Genomic DNA, 21,507 nt, shown 5'->3' with positions numbered 1-21,507 from the left:
TCGATAAATTGTCAAATAAATGCGAGTTATATATTAATATACTATTTATGTATTTTTATTTTTTGAGGTAAAGGTTGTTTTGGCACGTGTAGGAGGTCCGAGAAGTTCCAAGAGGGTTCTATATTCGCTGACAAGCGGAGATCCGCGTAGTGGGCGTATAAAAGATTGCGATAGATGTATCGTATGATCAATCGATCAAACATCAAATATACGTCAGGCACTCGTCTTTCACCTAGACCCCTGGTCCGCGGACCCCCGTCTCTCGTTCTATCCCTTTAAATTAATGGACTGACGATGCTCGGAAAGCGGAAACAGGTCAACTTTGGAACCTTCCGAACTCTCTCCCTGTATTAGTTTTCAAAGAGTTTTCAGTGAAGCTCAGCAGAACACAAACTGGAAGCAATATAATACTTACATTTTTCATTATATTTTTAACACCTAACTAACTATTCGGATACGTGTATCTGATTTACATCTCACCAGTCTTCTGTGACTATTAGTTAGTTTAAAGAAGCCGTATTCAAAGAAATTATAAGAGAAAGAAAAAGAAAATCTTTCCAGCATTCAATCAGGGTTTAACTTGCGAAGTGTTAAAAATTGTGTATATAAATTTTAAATTACATTTATATTATTTTTTGATGTCTCACAAGTAATATCCAATATTATGTTGCATAACATTTTTTTATTGAGGAAACTAAGAGACAGTTTATCAAATAAAATTGCTTTTACTTTTCAATTCAATTTTGCAATTAAATTCGTAGATTAACATCTCGAATATCTATTGGCAATGTTTTTTCGAGGTATGCAATCGGGATTCCAACGATGGATCGTACAAAAAAAAAAACACTTTATTCTACAACTTTCCATACTTTGATTGAGTTACAATTAAATCTATAATGTGGAGTGCCGATAAAAATGGGGGATGGCCGTTCCGTCGTCCTCGATGCTAAATTGTTCCGGTTTAACGGCACCGGTCGTCGAGAGGGACGACCGATGAGATTCATCGAGGGAACGTCACATCCTCCGCAAATTAAAAGCCGGAGAGAGGGCGGCCGATCGGGAATGGAGGTCAAACGACGAGTGAACTAAATTGGAGTCGATCTAATCTGAGTGAACCTTGCGCTCGTTAGTTTTTTCGCTCCCTTCCCCTGCGACGAAAAAGTCGTCAGGCACGAGTGCCTGCATCCGCGCGATGATGCTGAGGAAGTGACGTCACGCGAAACCACGCGTTTTTCCACGGAAGATCTGGTTTGACTTTTTGAAAGCTCAGTCATTAACAAGCTTAACAGTAATGTAAAATTTCTTGGCGCAGAAGTATACAAGTTGAGCGAAAATTATGTACTAAACTGCAATTGCCTCCAATGCCCTTTTCCGAAAAATTGACAAATAAATTCGTTATGATTCATATATGGTATTTCTGCGTAGTTTTCATTAGACATATCTTCGATTGCGCAAAGCAAATCCGATAATTTTCTGATAATCGAAAATACGCGACACCCGATAATCAATACATTTGTCGTTCGCCGAAGATTGTATCGCATAAACGACGAAAGCATATTTCGTCGTATACAAACGCGATTATCAGATAACAATAATCGCGCGATCGCCACAATAATGGACAGAACGTTTACGCGTGGTGAATCATGTCCTTGCGTTATCCGTAATCGTGAAGAAAACGACAGTAGGACGCTCATCCCTTCTTGCCTTATCGGACAAAGCGTTATCGCGGTGCTTTGACGGCGCGATCGAATCACGATAAATCACCGGACGACGAGATCTCTCCCCGCCCCCCTTTTTTTTACCTTCGCGAACCATTCATTACTCTCTGCTTCCGTAGGATGTGCGAGGACTTTTAAGGCGACGGTGCAACGACGTCGCGGCGATCTGTCTTGCAACCTCGCAGAAAATGGAGTTGCGACCAGAAAAGGCGCTATTACCGTTCCTAATGAGGTTCGTTACGTTATAAAACGTCCGCGAGTCAAAGCATGGCGAAAGTTTTCCCCGAGACTTCGGGAGCTAAGCGATCGTTTATTTATAAGCGAGGCGATACGCAGCAATGTGGGTGTGTACCGATACCGCGATGAAGGTATCGATCGAGCTGTCTTAAAACAACAATGTGAAATACCGCACGCCATTTTCGGTATGTTTGTCGGCGAGAATGGACGAACGGACAAACAACGAACGATCGGGACCCCCTCATATTTCACGGGATAGTTGATAGAATACGGTATTAAGGATATCGTATTCTACGTCATCAGCCGTGTCATTTGCCACCCTTCTATGCTTACGGTCTTTATTCTATCGCACTATTATAAATAAAATGTTAAAATATGTGAACCTGCATTTCGATGCATTTCGACACATCTTTCTTTACGATGCGATCTATAGTAATCCCGGCGAATAATTAATACATCGAATATAGAGTGCAACATGCAGTTGCACATGTTGAAAAAGTAATGAAGAATAGATATTTTATGTAATATGATTTGATGTGCCGTTAAAATGTGTTGTACTTTATAATTAACTTGTAATTAATATAATTAATATAATTTCGTACGTACCATCCTTAACAAAGAATTTGTACTTGATATACATTTATTTCTTTTATCTATACATCTCTGAGGTAGTCGCATGTCCCGATTTCGTTACTTCTATCTTTAAGGACCCACCTCAGACGTGAGATGTATTTATATACCATTGGCATGTCCTTCAAGGTACCCGCTTTTCTCTTGACCTTCCACCCTCGACGTTCCACCCCCGATCGCGACTAATCGTTTGCCCGTGTCTCTCGATACATAGTCGCTTTCGCACACGTCCGCAGACCACCACCACTGTACCAGCACCAGCAGCGGAAACAACAACGAGCGAGGGTGGTGTCCAACCCTCTTGGTGGCCGCCAAGGCGGGGGGAAGGTGGAGGGCGGAAAGAGCACTCGGTCGATCTCTCGTCGTTGCCAGGCGACCAACATCCACCACCAGGCTCTCTCACCCCTCGCGCCTAACCCTGGAGCGTAATTCCTGAAAACCGGCGCCATGGCGCCATCTACGTCGCGGGATGCTTCACCCTCTCGGGGGTCGCCCCCTCGAACCCCGCCGTAGTCGCGCGATGCACCCCGCGACGCTCGGTCCCACATTCGGAGGCGCCGCCGGTCGTCATACGTTTCGCTTTCGTCGAGCATTGTCCTACCCCGATGGTACGTTCGGCGGTCGGAGGGTGGCGGTGAGTCCCGGTGAGAACCACCCTCCTTACCGTGGATTTCGTCCTGGCGACGACGTTCGCGAATCATCTCTAACCGGGAATACGCGACAAACGATATCGGGGGTCATGTCGTCGCCATATTGCTAAGGCACGACTACCTCGAAGCGCGTTTCGCAACGCGGTGCGGTGCAACGATACGGTGCGATATGGTGGTGGATGCTTCGTGCAGCATTCCGGGGTTGTTTTTTGACAATGGCCGCCGGTGGCGATATCACACGATAACGACGGCGTGAAGAGAGTCGCCCGTTCGTTTTCTCTCGCGCTCGTGAATGCGAGGGTCGTTGAACCAGGGGTAAGTTACCAGACATATCGGTATTGACACGTGCTTTCGGAGAATTCCGAACGGTCTCTAATTGTTGTCAGACTCCCAATTCAGTTATCTGAATTGGATCTCCAATTGAATACTATTCAAGGGTTTGCTTCGAATGTTAAAAGGGATTGAAAAGATAGACAGAGAGCGAGATTTCCACTTTTGTAGATGTTATTTGAGATGTATAAATCATTTATTCATATTTAACATAGATAAAAGATTTTTTTAGAATAATAATTTTAATATTTTTGGAAAGATTTTGTTACATTTATCGTGAATAATACATATCTAACAAAATTAAGAGAATATGCACTTTGTTGAATTATAAATCAATACTAAATTTTGGTAACGTTTTTAATTTTTCTATCATAAATTACAATTTTGCATAATTACATATTTGAATGGTTAATTGTTACAATTACCATTCTCTTATTCAATTTAGAAAATATATGTGTAACAATGATTGCGCTAGTAATGCTTAAATGATTTTATCGTTACATTCTACGCAGCGACGGTAGATGCCAGAGAGGAAATAATGATTGCCCTTATCTTGATAATGATACTTGATCATACTTGATATTTGATAATGATTCTTTTCAGATATATAAATCGGTATTTGAGTTCTCAGCATTATTAAGAAAATGAAAATAAAAATGATGAATTTGAAATGCTCGACAGTCATGAAACAATAACAACGCGTAGGATGGATCAGTATATATAGAGCTCTTTCTCTCGGTTAATAAAAGAATCTGGGCGAATACTCAATAATACCGGTATCCATATCGATGTCACGTTTTTAGAGTTAATTTATGCAGCCTTTTAAGCTCGACACGCCGCCCTCTTAACCTTTCGACTACCCAATAAATGTTGGAATTATTTCCCGCTATTTCTGTCGTGATCCACCTACACCCTCATGTTTTTTTCTAATGCGCCGTCACCTCTGACCTGCTGATAACAAGCGATGGCCTTCGACATTTTTAGTAATTAGTCAACTTTGCAGAAAAGCATCCGGTCGAGTCTTTAAGTAAAATAGGGGCGCGCTATTTTAGATAACTTCCGTACCGCGTGACAAGTTGATCGATTCACAAAGATGTGCTTTAAAAATAACATGTCAGTACATCTTAATTACAATATTTTTATTTCATATTTAAGAAAACTATTATAGTTTTTATATATATTTTATTGTAGTTTATATATATATATATATGTGAATATTTCTTAAAAAAAGTGAATATTTTTCTAAAATTATTTTCGATAAAGAAGCTTTAATAATAGCATGCAAAATTCAATGCAAATCTGTGCCGCATAATAAAGCATATTAAAATTTAAATATCATCCATCACCATCTCAACAAACAGGCATAAATCACAGGCAAAAGAATTACTTATGTAATCTCTGTTGTGCCAAATCTCTACGATTTTCCGACGTGGCGACGTGAATAAATCGCAGCGGCGAAACTTTCTGTCCTGAGCTGGGCATACGAAACGAAAAGGGCTATTTGTACAGACGAATTCCCGCGAGGGCGGGTGTTTTTCAGCGGAGGAGAGAAAAGAGGGAATCGCGCCCTTCTTTCTCTTAGTCACGACATCAATTCTCTTTTTTACCGCACAACATCCTTCTCTCTTCCGCGTTTCTGTTACTTGAATGCAACGCGATTCGTTATGCGCCTACAGGTCCGTCGTGTCCAACAAATTTATTTAATATCATTGTATTATCTTCATATTACCGCCTCCGCGGGCTTCGCGCAGATATCCTTATATTCGATTATTGAAGTTCTCCGCAAGTATATGAGCTGTAATAGTCGAACTTCGCGAGGAAACTTTTTCAATCTGAAAGTTTCATGCGTGGATTTCGTTCTCATGCACGCTTATTGTTGCACAAAGTGACGTTTTATCGACGGCAGCTCGTGTGATTTGTTTTTATACAATCGATAAATTGTTAAAACTTTGAGTAACTAACTTTGGCAAATTAATTGTAATTACGTATTCTTATTTACTCTTTTATATCCTTGATTGATAACATTTTATCCTGCCGAAAATTGATCGATCTATGAAAAAAAAAGCATTTTACCTCTAATAATGTGGAATATTATTTATATTTTGGGACCTTATAATATACGACCTTATAAATTTCTTAAGCGCATCGATAACGAGAAAATCGATGAAGAAGCGGTGGGTGTCGCGAAACTGCTCATACCGCGCCTCGCGAATTACAGTACGCAGGGAACATCTTTTATTGCCGCAGCAAAGGGGACGATCGGCGATGGGAAAGTCCTTATAGAGAGACAGTATCGCAGCCGATCGCAAGATGGGGGACATATGTAATATTATGCTCATATTGTATGTAGGCTTAATGCATCTATAAATCTTTCGATATCCATAAAATTTATTGTGATTGCCTATGAGTGAATGGATAGTATCGTGTATCATAAGTAACAAGACACGCGAAGCAAGAATTAGAAATCTCACGTGATGTTAAAAAAGTAATTTGTGGATTAGAAAAAAGAAAGGGCCACCTTTAAAAATCATCAGTGTAATAACATCGAGATCGAAATGTTCTCTCTCTGTCTTTTTCACCCTTCCTTAGCGGACATTTAACGCTAAAGCGTGTTAAGTGTTTCTCGGTTCGTCTTATTTTATTGATATTAAATGCGATTTTCACAGTAGATAAATCGAGCTCGGCGTTAGACGACTACGTGTAGTTAAACCTGTCACTCTACAAGGGGGCTGAGTCCGTGTCTCTATCTGATTTTCGCTCGGTAATTTACAGAGCATGTCGCTCAAATTGTACGAAGGATGCTGATGCCATAAACGACAATGAGGCACGTCGGGGATGAAAAAGGAATATCGAACGTTCGCGGAATAAAAATTGGACATCACCTGAACGATCCCCGCCTAGGTTATTAATGTCGCGATAAACGTGTAATGGGATACTGTAGGATTGGGAGAAATATAAAACGAGACGATCGAGCTAGACGTCGTTATCGTGCAACATACCGTGAATCTTAACATTAGTTCAATTTTATCTTCGAAGGATATATCCTTCGAAGTATCGCTGACATTACGAGAATACGTGTATCGCGCGTCGCACCGGCATTGCCATTTCGCATGACGGAATTCATTCGCACGCGGATCGAGGGAGATATTAATTTCGCCGGCATATTTCACGCGTCCGCAGTGTACGGCGCGGCGCGACGGCTCACCACCGCGGGGCAGGATTAAAATTGGGATTAATCAGGCGAGATTACCGGCCGCCCCGTGCTTTCCCCCGCGAGTCGCAGTCGCGCGATAAGGGGGCCGTAAAGGCGCGCGCGCGCGTCGCCGTTGAATTGTACTATTTGGCGCGATTCACTTTCCGCGGCGTCGTAGCGTATGTCGTTGAAAAATAACCCTCGCCGGGCACACCACCTCTCCGCGCCAAGGCCTTCGCTCGCGCACGCCGTTCCCTTTTATGCGCGCGCGAGCGCATAATGCGACCGCGCTCCGCGGGACCCGCAGCGCGCGGCCCGGAGCGGACTGCGGAGCGAAGTGGAGAGAGAGAGAGAGAAGAGAAGAGAAGAGAAGATGCTTTCGAAAAAGTGCGGCAACAAAGTTGCGCGGTGCGCACACCCACGTCCGCGAGATCCAGAATGTCAGGGTCGTACCTTAACCCCGCGCTGTCCTTCGCTGCCTTCGTGCACCCACCTTCCCTCTTTTTTGTCGCCGGGTTGTATTTCCACCGGTGCAGTTACCGGATTTTTTTAATTACTACTTCTACCCCTCTCCTCTCTCTCTCTCTTTCCTTCTCTCCCTCACTCTCTCCCCTATCCTCCCTCACGGGATCACCGTTAAGCACGACACACTGTTAACCGCAGCGCGAATTAAGGTACGGTCACTTAAAAGCAAACCCGTAAACCGACGCCCACGCAGCGGGTACCTGTTATATACGCACTTACGTGCGTTCAGGGGCGGATCGAGGAACGGAATCTACGAGCGGAATTCAAAACAGGAGCAAAGCTCTATTTTCGCGATTGCGAACCTCATCGAAATTCTTTTGAGACGCTTTCCTCATGCACTTACGCGTCATGACAAAAGATAAAAAAATATGTCGAAATCTTTAAAAACTCCCAATATTTAAAAATCAGACAAAAAAGGAACTTAAGTCTGTATAAATCATTTATATCATCCATTTAATTACTTTCTTAATTTCTCAACTTGTGCATAAGTAAAGACATCTTTAAAAAATAATTGAGGCGTATTACATCAGTGAAATTAGAAATTAAATGTCATTCAATTTAATTTGTATATGCTATATGTATTATTATACCCAAAAAATATACCAAAGATACGCTAACTCTTAATTGTAATTAATTCTTAATTAACGTTATTTTATAGTCGAGAAAAAATTAATAAAATTTGTTGCTCTCTCTCAGTCTTTATAAAAGATTGTTTTGCAAGCGTAAGTCTTCGCACAGTCGATATGAACCGATGCGGTCCTGGACGTACAAGTACAGGGTGGCCAGACAGAAAAATCCGAAAGGCTCTCTTCTACCAATGAGTGCCACGAATAAGGGCCACATAAAGACGGGTCATAAAACTATGATTTACGTCTTGTCATTGATGCGTTTGCTGTCCGTCCGTCGGTCGGTCAGTCCACCCATGGGTCCGTCTATCCATCCGTCCATCGTGCGTTCGTCTATACGCACCCATGAGCCCTCCCTCCCTTTCTCCCTCGGTTCATCATCGTCTCTCTTCGTTCCCTCTTATTATCTTTCTTATAGCCTCCCTTCTTGTTCTTCTTCTTCTTCTTCTTCTGCTGCTGCTTCGTCCTCCACTTCTCTACCGGTTTCGCCGGATAGCCCCATCGGGCCGGCGATGATCGATTCGTCGCTTGGAAAAAGTAGCGTGTCGTTATCATCGCAACTATTATAATCCACTGTGAAATATTGCGTGCGATAGGCGCGCGCGGCGACGAGCGAGTCGACGAAAGCGAAAATTGCATCGCGCGCAGCATTCTGCGAATTCCCGTCACACGCGTCTGATCTTATTGAATAATTAAAAATTATTTAATTAAGTTCCTCAACAATTTTTTGTTATCTGTATTATATTACAATCGTAAGTTGAAATTTTTAACTTTTTTAATATTTTTTTTTATCATAGAAGGTTACAGAAATGTGCATGTTCATAATGTAAAATATTTTAAATGAAACAATAAAAAATGTGAACGTATTGTGCTATCTGTAGGATTGTAAATTTTTATGAAAAATCGAGAAAGCTTGTCGTGCAAAAATCTCGACGTCTCGAGCGAATTTACGACTTGATAGTAATTTTGCGTTAGCTCGCTGCGGCAGATGCGATCTTATAGACCTCGTGCGGTTCTTTGTGCATTTCTTCATGCATTCCTCCTCGAAACATAAGTTATGTATACATGTGTGCAGTATGGTCAGTAGGTTATTTAAAGTTTTAACGCAGTCCGGACTCCCCCGACAAGAGGGTTACGTTTAATGGTGTCTGCGGTTTCCCATCAAACTTCTCCTCATAGCACCTGACATCTCACACTTATATCCCCAGGATTCCAGCGTTTCTTATTCGTTTTGTGGAATCCTTTTACCCTGATTTTCTTTCTTGCTCATACATAAAGGTACGCTTTTAAAACAATCTTCATTATTCCCCCTCCAAAGATTCTCTGAAATAATATTCTCTTGTACCACATCAGTATTTATGTATGCTTTCTGTATGCACAAGAATAATATTTCTATATGCGAAATGACAAATGCCATATGAATTTTACATGCGCAATCCAAAAAGAAATATATTATTTTTTTCGAGTCAAGTGTATATCAAAGTTAAAAATATAATAAATAAAATTTTACTTTTATATTTTATTTTTAACTCTATTATATTATAATATTAACTATATCTCTTTGATATCAAACAAAAATAGCGATGGATGAAACATTTGTTAGAAAGCAAACTTTGAAGTTTCCTCGAAGAGAGGAACAAATAGAGCGATTTTGCGCGAACATCCTGTGTATGCACCGCTGGTGCATCGTAAAGTTTCCATGTTACTCCATTACCGAAGATGACGCAAGTACTGCGCCTTAATCGTAGGATTACATGGCTCGCAGTGCAAAAGCTCTGTGCAGGACAACGCGCGCGTATGCGAATTACGAAATAAAAGTCTGCCGCGCGGCGGCGCGGCGTCGGCAGCGTCAGCGGCAGCGGTAAACTCTCGTCTCGTTGAAAACTTTCAAGTGAAAGCGATCACGCGCGCGCGCGCGCGCCGCTTGTTAAGACGTCAGTTATCATCGGTTGTAGGTGATTAATCCGACAGGTTGGAGGCGGAATTATAAAACGGCGAAACGCGTTATCGCGCGCGACGGCGAGCGGCAACGACGGCGGTGAGCGTAAATGCGCGGGATAAAGACGAATACATTTGGCCTGCTCGTCCACTTGGCGACGATACGTATATCATGGCAGGCACCGGTTTATCACCGGTGATGAGGAAGGACAGAAGTCCATTTATCAGGGGCTCGTTCATAGAAATCTTTCCGTGCGCCGAACGATGACTCAAAGGATATCCCGCACGATTATCAAAGATCGTTTCATCTTATCTTTTGAGTTTGTGCGAATCTGTAGAATGTTCAGATTCCGAGGGCTCTGCATCCCTCCGGTTCTGCAGTTCAAAAGCGCCAAAGCGGCAAACGGCGCAACGAGATAAATGCAAAGTCAGAAGTTAATTAATTAATATAAACGCTTGTCATGATAGTAAACGCGGGTTGAAAATAACGTAGCAGGAATCGCGGGATGCCTGGAAGGTGGAAAAAGTTTACCTGCAATGTTGCTTCATAACTACATATATCCATGGTCGGATCAAGGCACTTTAAGAAGCCTGCGTAGGGTAGGGGTTCTCAAAGAATACCAGGACTTACATCGCGCTTACATTTTATAACTTTATTATTCAATATCACAAAGCTTTCTCTCTGATACCAAACCGCCTGCGTTATAAATCGTCGGACGTTGCTCTTGTAATAAATGGTCGCACGCATTCTTTTTTTTTTTTTTATTCAAATATCGGGATATAATTGATGCGCACATACGTTAACTTTACAGACTTAAAGACAAGATTAATTCTCTCAGCGTATATTTTTATCATTGTCCGCGTAGAGGCACCGAGAGAATTACCTCGTGTACGGGGGCCCGGCCCTGCACGCGTACGTCGAGTCGCGACGCGAAGGTGAGCGCGCGGTTAATTTGCATAATCAATTCAAAACGATGAGTCTCGCGCCTCGAACGGATCGGTCATTCTTTTCCCGACGGCCCCCGGTATGGAAGAAAAGCCATTCCTGGCGTTATATAAATTACGGTCGTCTCACCCAAGAGAGGTGCGCGGCTCTTATGATTGTTGGGACGCGGCGTTTGTGGTAGCGAGCGGCGACCGGAGCTCTCGCCGTAGTAGCTTCGCTTCGATTCGGATCTCTGATTACGCATCGCGAAGCCGACGTACGCCCAAAATAAAAAGGCCTGGGCAACGGGAGAAAGAGAGAGAAAGGACGAAAAGTGAAGGAGGAAAAACCCGCGTATGTTGCACGCATCATGAGGCATAAAACCTTTTACGAGCGTTAAAAATCGCCGTAGCACGGCGTCCCGGCGCCGTTTCTTTATTTCCATTGCGGTAATCCCGTCCTCCCTTTACCGTTATACCTCGCCGTGGTCGTAAACAAGCGAATCCTTCGCCGTTTTAATTTCTTCTTCGTCCCCTCCGACCGAAACGCCTTCACTCTTCTCGCATACGACCCGCCCTCTCGCACACCCGTCGTCTCTTCGTTGTCATCTTCCCGCGTATATATAGCACTTACACGCTCGTTAATGAATCCACGTTTTGCCAGACGCTCCCGATAAATGATTATTTTTTTTTCAAATTAATATTTGAAAAGAAATAATATTTGATTAGTAGAATTATACGATTTCAATGAGATTATCCATTGCTATTACGTAATACGTCTTACTTTTACTGATGGGAATTTATTATTATTAATAACCGATCGGATGATTTTTTGCTGTTATATAGATGTGAGCTACTGAAGGTGGAATCGTCAGGAACCGCGAGGTCCTCGCAATGGAGGCGGGACCAAAGCAGCAGCCGCCGCAACAGCAACAGCCTCAGCAGCAGCAGCAGCAGTCGCCTCAGCAGCAACAGCAACAGCAGCAACAGGACTCACCCGGAAGCGCGACGTCTCAGAGTCAGGCAGTCATCGGTCCTCAAGGTTGTCCTACGCAGGGTCAAGGTCAGCAGAATGCGGAGGATGCGCTCGCGGCGGCGGAGAACACCCCCGTCAATGAGGGCGTGCTCCTCGCTCGGATCCACGTGCCCGAGCTCTACGTCAGCAAGTGTCTGCAGTTCCCGAAGGATCAGCTGGTCTGGGACGTGAAGCAGCAATGTCTGGCGTCCTTGCCCAAGGTATGAACAACGTTTCGACGTAGGTAGGAGAGGAGTTCTCGTGTATATTCCTGGATATCCCGAGGGAAACCTTGAAAATAGCCTGCGGAGCTGGAGTTATATCGATGCTCTTAACGACGATCGAACGATTCACTCCCGGACTAAAATTTATCTCTCGGCTGCTCGATAGCGCAAGATAGACGGACAGACGGACGGACGGACGGGCGGTCGGTCGGACGGACGGACAGGCAGGCAGGCAGGTTGCGCGGTGGAAGATGAAGGGGAGAAATTGAAAACGGGAACGCATTATTCTCTTTCGCGGCAATAAATCCCGCGCGCGTACCTCTCCCGCGTGTTATTTCTGGCCGGACGATCCTTACGTCGGAAATTTATGAAGCCCGTGGCGGATTCTCGTTTTGCCATCTCCATCGGACGTGCGCGAGAGAGAAAGAGAGAGAAAGAGAGAGAGAGAGAGTGCGCGCGTTTGCTCGCTCGCTTGCTTACTTACTTGCGCCGAGTCCTTCGCACGATAATTACACGTATTTCGTTGAGAAATTCCCCCGCGATCGAAAGCGCCGGTAATATAATTCGTAGCCCCGATTTAGCGCGAGTTGGTACGCGTGAGAGACGGACGGCGCGCGGAAAAGGACAGAAGCGGAGCAGCACAGCTATTCGCCTCTCTTACCCTCTCGTATATCCGTACGCGTACGCGCAATGCCAGTCGCATTTTGTTGAGAAATTCGCCCGCGCTCTCTTTCTCTCTCTCTCTCTTGAGAGCGTAGTATAATATAATTCGTACCTGCGCCACCCGGGGCGATTTGTTCCCGCTGGAAATTGCGGTCGCGTGTATATTTCACCGAGGATCGCCGAGTATCGATTAATCGCCGATTACGGTCGAACTCCATCGGATCTGTCATTTATCACCGTGCATCCGCTTCTCGCGCGCGCACGCGCGCGCGTACCGCCATGCCAGATCCCAAGGACTCCATCAGGCTTTTTTCGAAGGACGCTCCCTCTGTCCGTCCTCTCTCTCTCTCTCTCTTTCTTTTCCTTCTTCTCTCCTCTCTGTCTTTCTTTCTGTCTCTCTATTTCCAACGCTCCACTCCTTTTCTCTCCTCTTCTCTCCTCTGCCCTCTTTCGCCCGCCCTCTTCGTCGTCGCGAAACCGCTCGTAGTTCCTCGGGCGGCAAAAAGTACAGCGCACAATGTTGCGCACTGAGAGCGGAGGCAGCAGCGCGCTTTACATGCCGATTTCGCGAGATTGCAGACAGCGCGAAATTAAGAGCCGCCAGAGCGAGTAATGACGAATTCTCGAGGCGAGGAGAGAGCGAGATTCCAGTCTTTTCTGCTGCTTTCGTGGTGAATCGTCCCACGGGACTGCCGAGAGTCACGAAGAGTATGCCAGATTCAAAGACGGTAATCGGATCGAGACTTCCCTTCTCTTTTTTGTTCGAGAGTATCGAAGCTTTTCTTTGTAGGAAAACATCATTAAGGCTCCCTAAATGTTCTCCATTGAACTATGCAACGCAATTAGGAGCTGTTTATATTATATATATATATATTTTTTTTTTAATTATAACTTTAATTGAAAAGTTTTTTACACAATAGTAATATACTCTTCTTTTTAGGATAATTAATCTTGAAGTTTTGAGAAAATTACATTTTATGTTTCTCGAATTTTTTTTAAGAGAGAAACGAGTTAATCATCACTGCGCTAAATCCTCCTCGTAATACTCTTACTTTTCGTTGATTACTGGTTTTCCTTTTATCTTCGACTTCAAAGAAATCGCATTTCGATTCGGTCGACGACACTGCACGATCCGATACTCATCGCCTTTGAATCCCATCGCGTACTCGCTTTCGTCGTGCTTTCATTCGACTCTCGAGAACTTTGACGACCGCACAAGAGCACATGTTAGACGCACTTTGTTGCTGAAGCGTATCGAGAATAGGCACGCGCACATGCGCGAGTGTCCCCGTTAGGCGAAATAGAGACTAGAATATCGATATTGTGTTGGCTTTTCGCTTTCTGTGAAGTCGTCACGCTGTCATACGTTCCTCTTTCTCTCTCTCCTCTCTTCTCTTCCTTTCTCTGTCTCTTTCTTGCTCTCTGTCACGCAAGAATTTTCACGCGTGTCGTCTTTCTGCCCCACATGCTTGCCTTCCGGGACACAGGAGGTACAGCACAGAGACCCCGATATATGCCCCCGTTAAGTCCTCCACCAAAAACGACCGGTTGCTTACTCGACATTTTCATTTTTCCTCGCTTCATTTCGTTTTAGTTTCCCACGCAATCTCATTGATCTGTCGAAATAATTTCTTTAATTCTTTCACGTTCCATCAAATCGATTTATACATTTCTTTATAATAGCTGAGATATATTGTATGATCTAGGTATCAGGTACGTGAAGGAGACTTAAAGCGATTTAAATACGCGGTACCAGTATACGGTTCATCGATTGTGTTATATACGACAATTGTGTGCCTTGCATGAAAATGTAAAAAGAACGTGTATTGGTACCGATTTGATCCTGTCCCAGTATTTTCTTACAGTTTGATTTGGTATTTAATGTTTTATTTTCAGTTATATCTACTCATCAAATATTTATGCGCTGCACAGGATGAATTTGTCGATAATCACTTGGAATCATTTAAATAATTAGATAAATATTAGTCCTATCAATAAATAATTATGATGATTATGATTATTATTATTATTTTATGATATATTGTATTATATATTATTGTATTATATACAGCTGTATTGTAGTAAAAGGAGAGAAATATTTGTCATTTGCGATTACGTCCAACTCATCCTGGGATGCAGCATCTTATACGATATGTACATGCACCTGTATTATTTATTATTCATGTGTATAGATTTATATATAAGTATATTTGTCTCGCGATGCGTGTGATCGCCGATGATCGTGTATTTTCTGACCTGTGGTGTTGTTGTTGTTGTTGTTTTTGCTTTTGCCTCACCCTGCACGGGGGCGAAATACACCCGCCACCAACCACCAACCGCCACACCTGTGCTACTATCGTCTCGTGTTGTGTTGGGGCCCTATCTACGAACGCCGCGTACCAACCCCCCTTCGTGCGAACGATCGAACAAACGAAATATCGCAAATGCCACTCGAAAAAAAACCCGCCTTACTCGGGCCCTTCACCACCCTCCACCTTCCGGTTGTGTTACGGATAAACCGCCAACACCGCTTCTCCATCCCTTTTGAGCGTCTCGCAGGTGGCCACTTGGTACAGGGTACGTCTTCACTATTACTAATAGCATGCGACCACGCCTTTCGTTCCTCGTCGATCGGTCGTTTTCGCTCCCCCTTTTGTATTTGCCGTTTTGCGTCGGCGAATTTGCATGGCGAAATGAGAGAATTCTCTGTGACGACTTAAAGGGAATGATACTTTTTTTTTTTACAATATATATTTCTACTACTTATGCAGAAATAATGTGGCTTTTCAGTTTTTTAATGTTCGATATAATTATTGATTTTTATTTCCTACGAATTATGAGCTTTTTTACGTATTCCTTATACATATCTATATCGTATTTTCTGAAAAATTTTTTCGTACATATACGTATAACGTATGTAACATCGAGTTATCAACTTTTGATTTAGTGAATTTGCAGAGAAAGTTGCAGTAAAGCGCCGTCACATGGCACATTTATTATACAATCCGGTCGTAGTAGTAGAGTTATATAAAGTGATTATTTTTATTCATTTGCTAACAAGCTATGATTACGTAGCGAGTTAATTTGCAATTTTCCTGCCTCTTTTCTTTATATCTGCCGTTTAATATGCATTAAAAATAACAAAGATATACATATATATCTTTTATATAATTTTATATTTTCTTATACATCATCCTTTATGTCTGTGTGAATCTCTCGAAGCGAATACTATAGTAATGTATGTAATATTGATGTAATACAGAACGGGGAGATCAGGCGGCATAGTTTTAGATTGCTCGTATGGTATAATCTTCGCGAAGTATATCGATTAGCATGCTTGTACAATAGTTCGTCGAGGCAATTTGGCAACGTGATTGCCCTTAACTGTTGGTTTCTGCATGATAATAGTTAGTACGATTGTTGCTCCGATGTTATTAAATGCGATGCGGACAGTCAAACTGAACGGTAAATTTCAAGAAGACCAGACTTTGAATTCGTAATCAATTGCAAACTATACTTATATCACAATTATATTACTACATGCATTCTTCCCTCTTCTTACGATTTGTTCTGATTGTTCTCATCGCGTTCTCAGTTCACTTGATTCAGTTTCGGAATGCGTGCATTCGAGAGTTTGTTTCTGCTCGTGTTCGAAAACGTCAGCGAAAACAATCGTGACACACGATTGCATGCACGATTTGTGACACAAATCGAGCGGCTACGTGCCGCATGTGCAACCTGCGGTTTTTCAATATTTTTGTAGTTTACAGAACGGTACTCGACAAAAATTCACGCTTACTGCGCTCAGAGGGGAATATCAGAAATTGTATGGGATATTCGGAATATACTTAGCCGCTCGAAATCACGTTTGTGGTTCACTCAGGTGTGACATTTCAGCGAGACCGCAAATTTTCTCAGCGAAGGTACGTCGCTGCGTGTACAGTTACACGGTACTAATAGGATAAGGCACGAAGGAGATTCATTTTGGCGCGTCGAAACGCGCCGTAATGCGCTTTTTACCACGCGCGACGTTACGCCGCGTTTTGCATCATAATGCGTTTTGATGTAACACGAAAGCTCGAAAGGATATCCGCGATTCTCGCCGGGCGAGTGTCCTCGATCGAGGTCGCGCGCCATGCTGTCGACCTCCTCCGGCGAGACCGTCCCGACCATCGCGATGCAGCGCCGCTGCCTGCTAATGTTGCTGCTGTGTCTCTCTGACGTTGCTGTACACGGTGACTTTCGTTTTCGCCGGGAGGTTAACGAAACCGTTGAACCCACATCGATTGCCGCGTTGCGTTCCTGCGGACGGCACGCAGTAGTGCCGGCCATCGTTCTGCAGACAAGAACCCCTTTCAAGAATAACTCTGCGGAAATTTATGAGCTAAGATTTACTTTACTTACATATTTACAATTTATAATGTTAAATTTTTTTTTCAGAATATTTCTCTGTAGCAAGAAATATTTTCCTACAGTAGATGCAAAACTTCATTATTATTATTATTAATATATTTTAGAGAGAGAAAGAACGTACATCTAAATCTCAAAAATTTTTAAGATATACTCGCGGAATCTTCCTTTCTTGAAATAAAAGAGAGTGCCCCTTTTCTTTTTAGAATTTTTGAAGATCTTGAAATTTTTCTCCGAATCGTACGTTCCACGAGGGAAATGCATGGAACATTCCTTATCTCACGCGCGATTTGTGAAAGCAGCATCCCAGAAGCCTCGCACGTACGAGAGTTACGTAGAAAACCATTTTTCGAAATTATCTCCATCGTCTGTTCGTTCGGGCTGCAGCTGGGCGAGACTATCGATCTGCCGTCGAGGCGACGCAACGCGCCGCGTGCTCCTTAGGTCTCGCACGGGAGAGTCTCGGCCAAGAAATTCGTTACCCTTTTTGTTACCTTCCCGCCCAGACGCTCTAAATACACCGTGTGCCGCTAACGACGCCAGCTCGTTACTCCTTTCGTGTATATCGCTTTCGATCACCTTGGCCTAAGGGGCCCATTCTCGTGTTAAAATTGCTCCACCTCCACCTCCGTCTCCTTTCTACAGTTTATTCGTGTCCCGTGTAGGTACCCTCTCTCGTCTTCGCTGATCGAGAATAGGATACGGAACCCTTAACGCGATTCGCCAAAAGTTGTTTAAAAAGTAGAATATAGAAATAGCTAGATATGAAAAAGACGAAAGTATAAATAATGATTTTAATCTATTTATCAAAGTTTCTACTGCACGTATTATTCACGTGAAATATTATCTTTGATTCCGCGTTTGATTTTTTCGAAATTTAGGAGGTCCATTATTTTTATAATATGATAATACGAATAGTTTTAACAATATAGTTGATATTTCAATCCAATATAATCCTGATGATTTATGTTAATTCGATCTGAGATATTTCCAAGCTATCAATATGCGTCTCGATAAAATCTTATTATTAGACGACGATAGTTAGCTCCTGGAAGCAATTGCCTCAAGATCGCGACGCGGTCGCCCGGTGCTTATCGCCGTAAATGTGCATGATCTACCGATATCACTGTACCGGAACAGACCGAATATTACCGGCACGGCGATAGTATATCGCCGCATATCCCGCAGGATGATCTCGGCGCGGATAAATTCAGCCTGGCCGGAGCGCCAGAGGATCCGTGGCAGGATCGAGAAGGCAGGGACTTCGTAGGCGTATAGACGATCATCGTGATCCACGATTGTGTGAACCAGGATCATCCTTTACTTCCGATAGGATCGCGGCCCCCCTTTCTCTTTCTCCATCTCTCCCTCACGGCGGCTTCGGGCTATCTACGCGTCGTCACTTTGTAACGCATATTTTTCTCGCGCCTGCACCATGTAATAACGTACCCTTTACGTTTATCAGAAGATGATTTTGTATTGCAGAAAAAATACCTTAATTTTAATACACGCGATATAAAAATTTCTCGAGATATGCAAAGTTTAGAAGTAGAATCTTAAAACACTTTCAAATAATATGCTTGACACATTTTGAATTTAAATTTTAACAAAAATAAGAATTTTTATTAGACGATTAGATATTAATATATAAAATGACAAAATTAATATTGCAAGTTGATGTTTTTTTTATTTGCATTTGTCATTCCTTTTAGAATATCTCGTAAAATAAAGGTTTAGATAGCAGAATTCTTCATATATACATACATCTTTTACAATGGAAGATTACATTACGATGTTTGGAGTAACAATTGGATCGATTTCCAACGACGGATATAGTTGCCCTCGCACGTGGCATATCGATTCCACAAACAAGTTCAAGTCGACGGTAGATTCGCATACTTATAGACAACGTATCGCGAATAAAATGGCGCAACCCGGAAATAAACTGTCTCGCGTTCGAATGATGCCTGCATGTGTATGTACGTAGGACTAAGGAGAAACGAAGAATTCTGCCGTCAAGATCGACAAATCCTGTGCCGCCCCGCCGTCGACACGGAACAAATGCGCGCGAGTTGTCGGGCGAGTACTACATCGATCTATTTATATCGATCGTACGCCGCGAACTGGTACGAGAATAGATCGAATGGAGATCGATGGCCAGGCTTTCCGCAGCGCTGCGACGGGGAGGACGACCTCGTCGGAACCGGACGAACGTGATTTTTAAATCGGATGCATAAGCTGAAAAGCAAGAAAACTAGCGATTAGGAAAATCGCGAAGTAAATAAGAGACTGGGGTGAGCAGGCGAATTACGGGCAGATCCTGCTTCAGCGTGGAAAGATGCGCGATTTTCGGACGGACGGTGGAACGCGCCGGAGCCAATTACGCGGGTTAAAGATCGTAGCGATCGTAGCGAGTCTCAATCGAATGCGGAATCTTCCACGCGGGGAAACCGGAGGCGGGCACGCGAGAGGCATCCGCGGAGACACGTGGACTTCCTCGAAAAGGGGGCGAAGGTGCAGCCGCTCCTCGGCTGTAACCTCGCTCTTTAGCCGCCGTCGTTGGGTAACTCGGTGGAACCCGAAGCGTTGTCGCTTATTTCGCGTAATTGCTGGTGTTCCTGGCGGGCAGACTCTTCCGAGGATATGCGATTCGCGCGCGCATCGGATCGGACGAAGCTCCTCGATCACGCCAGCGGCAAATCGTCCTCATTCCTGAAACATTTTTGCCGCTCATTCAATTTAGCGACGAGTATTTACCCTTCCCACTAAAAACGCCCATAGCGATTTGCTTAAAGAGGAAAGAAACAGCGCGAGCTTATTAAACGTTTATTAAGTATACATTTCTCGCGCGCGTCGCTTGATGACAATCTTGCCGCGAGATCGCGAGGTAATTTTAGAGCTATCATTTTAATTAACATGCATAGTACTTTACGTGCCTTAAACACAATCTTTCCCATTCCTTAAAAAGTAACTCAATTTACATATGTATGCTTATTTACATATGTATACTTATTCAAATATATTTATTAAAAACTGTATGCACATATATATTTTAATAATTTTTTACAAATAAATTCGAGTATGTTTCAAGTGTTATTATTCCTATAAAATAACCATACATTTTGCTATAATAATAATTTATAATCCAAAAAATTGTCACTGAATTTTTTCGCCAGACCGAACGATTAGCGACACATTAAAAGAACACGCTGTGCTATTTTTCACTCGCATTCGTAACTGCGCGCCCATAGTCGCGTTCTCTTTAGGGAAAAAGGAATGGAAAAGAGGGAAAGGTTCGTTCCACGGTTCGTTTTGTGTATAACGTCGCGCGCTTCTTTCAGTCTCGACGGATCTCTAACCGTGCGCCAGTAGCCGGTAACTGCAGCAGCCTTTTACCCGGGGCTGCTCGAGTGCAATCTCGTATTCATGAATTCCTTGTACGTAGCCCTCCCCTGCGTTCCTTCTTCACCTACGTCTCCACCTCCGCCTCTACCCCTTCCCCCTTCCTGTCCCGCGCCGCTGCCCCTGATCCCCCATCTTTTGTGTACCGTGTGTGCACGGAGAATATCTCACACGCGTGCAGAACCTGCGACCGTAAGAAATGGCTCGACGTCAATTGGGACGCGCACGTGATCATCGAAAATGCAAAGTGTGCCGCTTTTATATCTACTGCGTCCTCATCTGGGGCTGCGGTTGAGATTTGGAGCGGTCCGGGAGCGACTTTTCAAAAAGGATTTGTCCCATTTCTAGCTTCGCACAAAGTAACTCATTCCAAACGTTCAAAACTTCAACCAGCTCTCGTCTGACGAATCGTTATTCGTATTGCTTACAGACAGTGCAATAAATGGATATCATCGGCTTGCTAAATCGTAATTCTACTATTTCGCTGCGTATCCGTTTGTGTAGTGGATAGGTTCTTTCGGAATTCAATTCGGAATACAAACACGAATGAACGATGATACCAATAGGGCGGCATTCATTAAAACAAGATTCGTTCGAGTTTATTCACGCTCGCTTGCTTTGTCTGGATTGGATGTTAAAAAGTTTGATTAAACCGGGAATGTTATAGGAACTTAAAAAAAATCGATAGTAATAATGTGATTAATAAGCAATAAAAGTACTGAAAATTTTAACGAAACTTATCGGTTTAAAGTGATGTCTTATGCCATTTTATGAATTATTGGATTATTCGTTATAGCGATATTGATTAATTTATGATATTAATTATTCTATGGGTACATTATTCCATAATTAATTTGCTTTTCACGTTACCTTTTGCATAATGTGATGACGCATTGCGCGACATATTCCAATATTCCTGCGAGGTAAAATATCGATTCTAGTTTATTTTTATATTGTGTGAGATTAAATTGACTGCAAGCGCGCGCAAAGCAGCAAGCATTATTCATGAAAGAATAATTGTC

The 21,507-nt window shown here is 43.1% G+C and overlaps 1 protein-coding gene and 1 pseudogene across 2 annotated transcripts in view; both read left to right on the top strand.

The window, feature by feature from the left end:
- The window catches only part of LOC105457577 (SH3 and multiple ankyrin repeat domains protein 2), an 81,401-nt gene that overhangs the window by 35,062 nt on the left and 24,832 nt on the right, over positions 1-21,507 (top strand). The window contains exons 1-3 of one of the 2 annotated variants that reach the window (XM_011702320.1): positions 3,119-3,550; positions 11,618-12,007; positions 15,233-15,250. In XM_011702320.1, the coding sequence (XP_011700622.1) occupies positions 11,666-12,007; positions 15,233-15,250 (360 nt within the window). In that variant the 5' untranslated portion in view covers positions 3,119-3,550; positions 11,618-11,665. Of the gene's footprint in view, positions 1-3,118; positions 3,551-11,617; positions 12,008-15,232; positions 15,251-21,507 lie in introns of those variants that run through there. The other variant, XM_011702319.1, reaches the window with a different exon arrangement.
- Positions 14,725-17,612, top strand: LOC105457576 (annotated as a pseudogene).

This window comes from Wasmannia auropunctata, unplaced genomic scaffold (genome assembly GCF_000956235.1).
Source record: "Wasmannia auropunctata unplaced genomic scaffold, wasmannia.A_1.0 LD335207.1, whole genome shotgun sequence".
Taxonomy (NCBI): Eukaryota; Metazoa; Arthropoda; class Insecta; order Hymenoptera; family Formicidae; genus Wasmannia; species Wasmannia auropunctata.
This window is presented reverse-complemented; position numbering and strand designations above follow the sequence as displayed.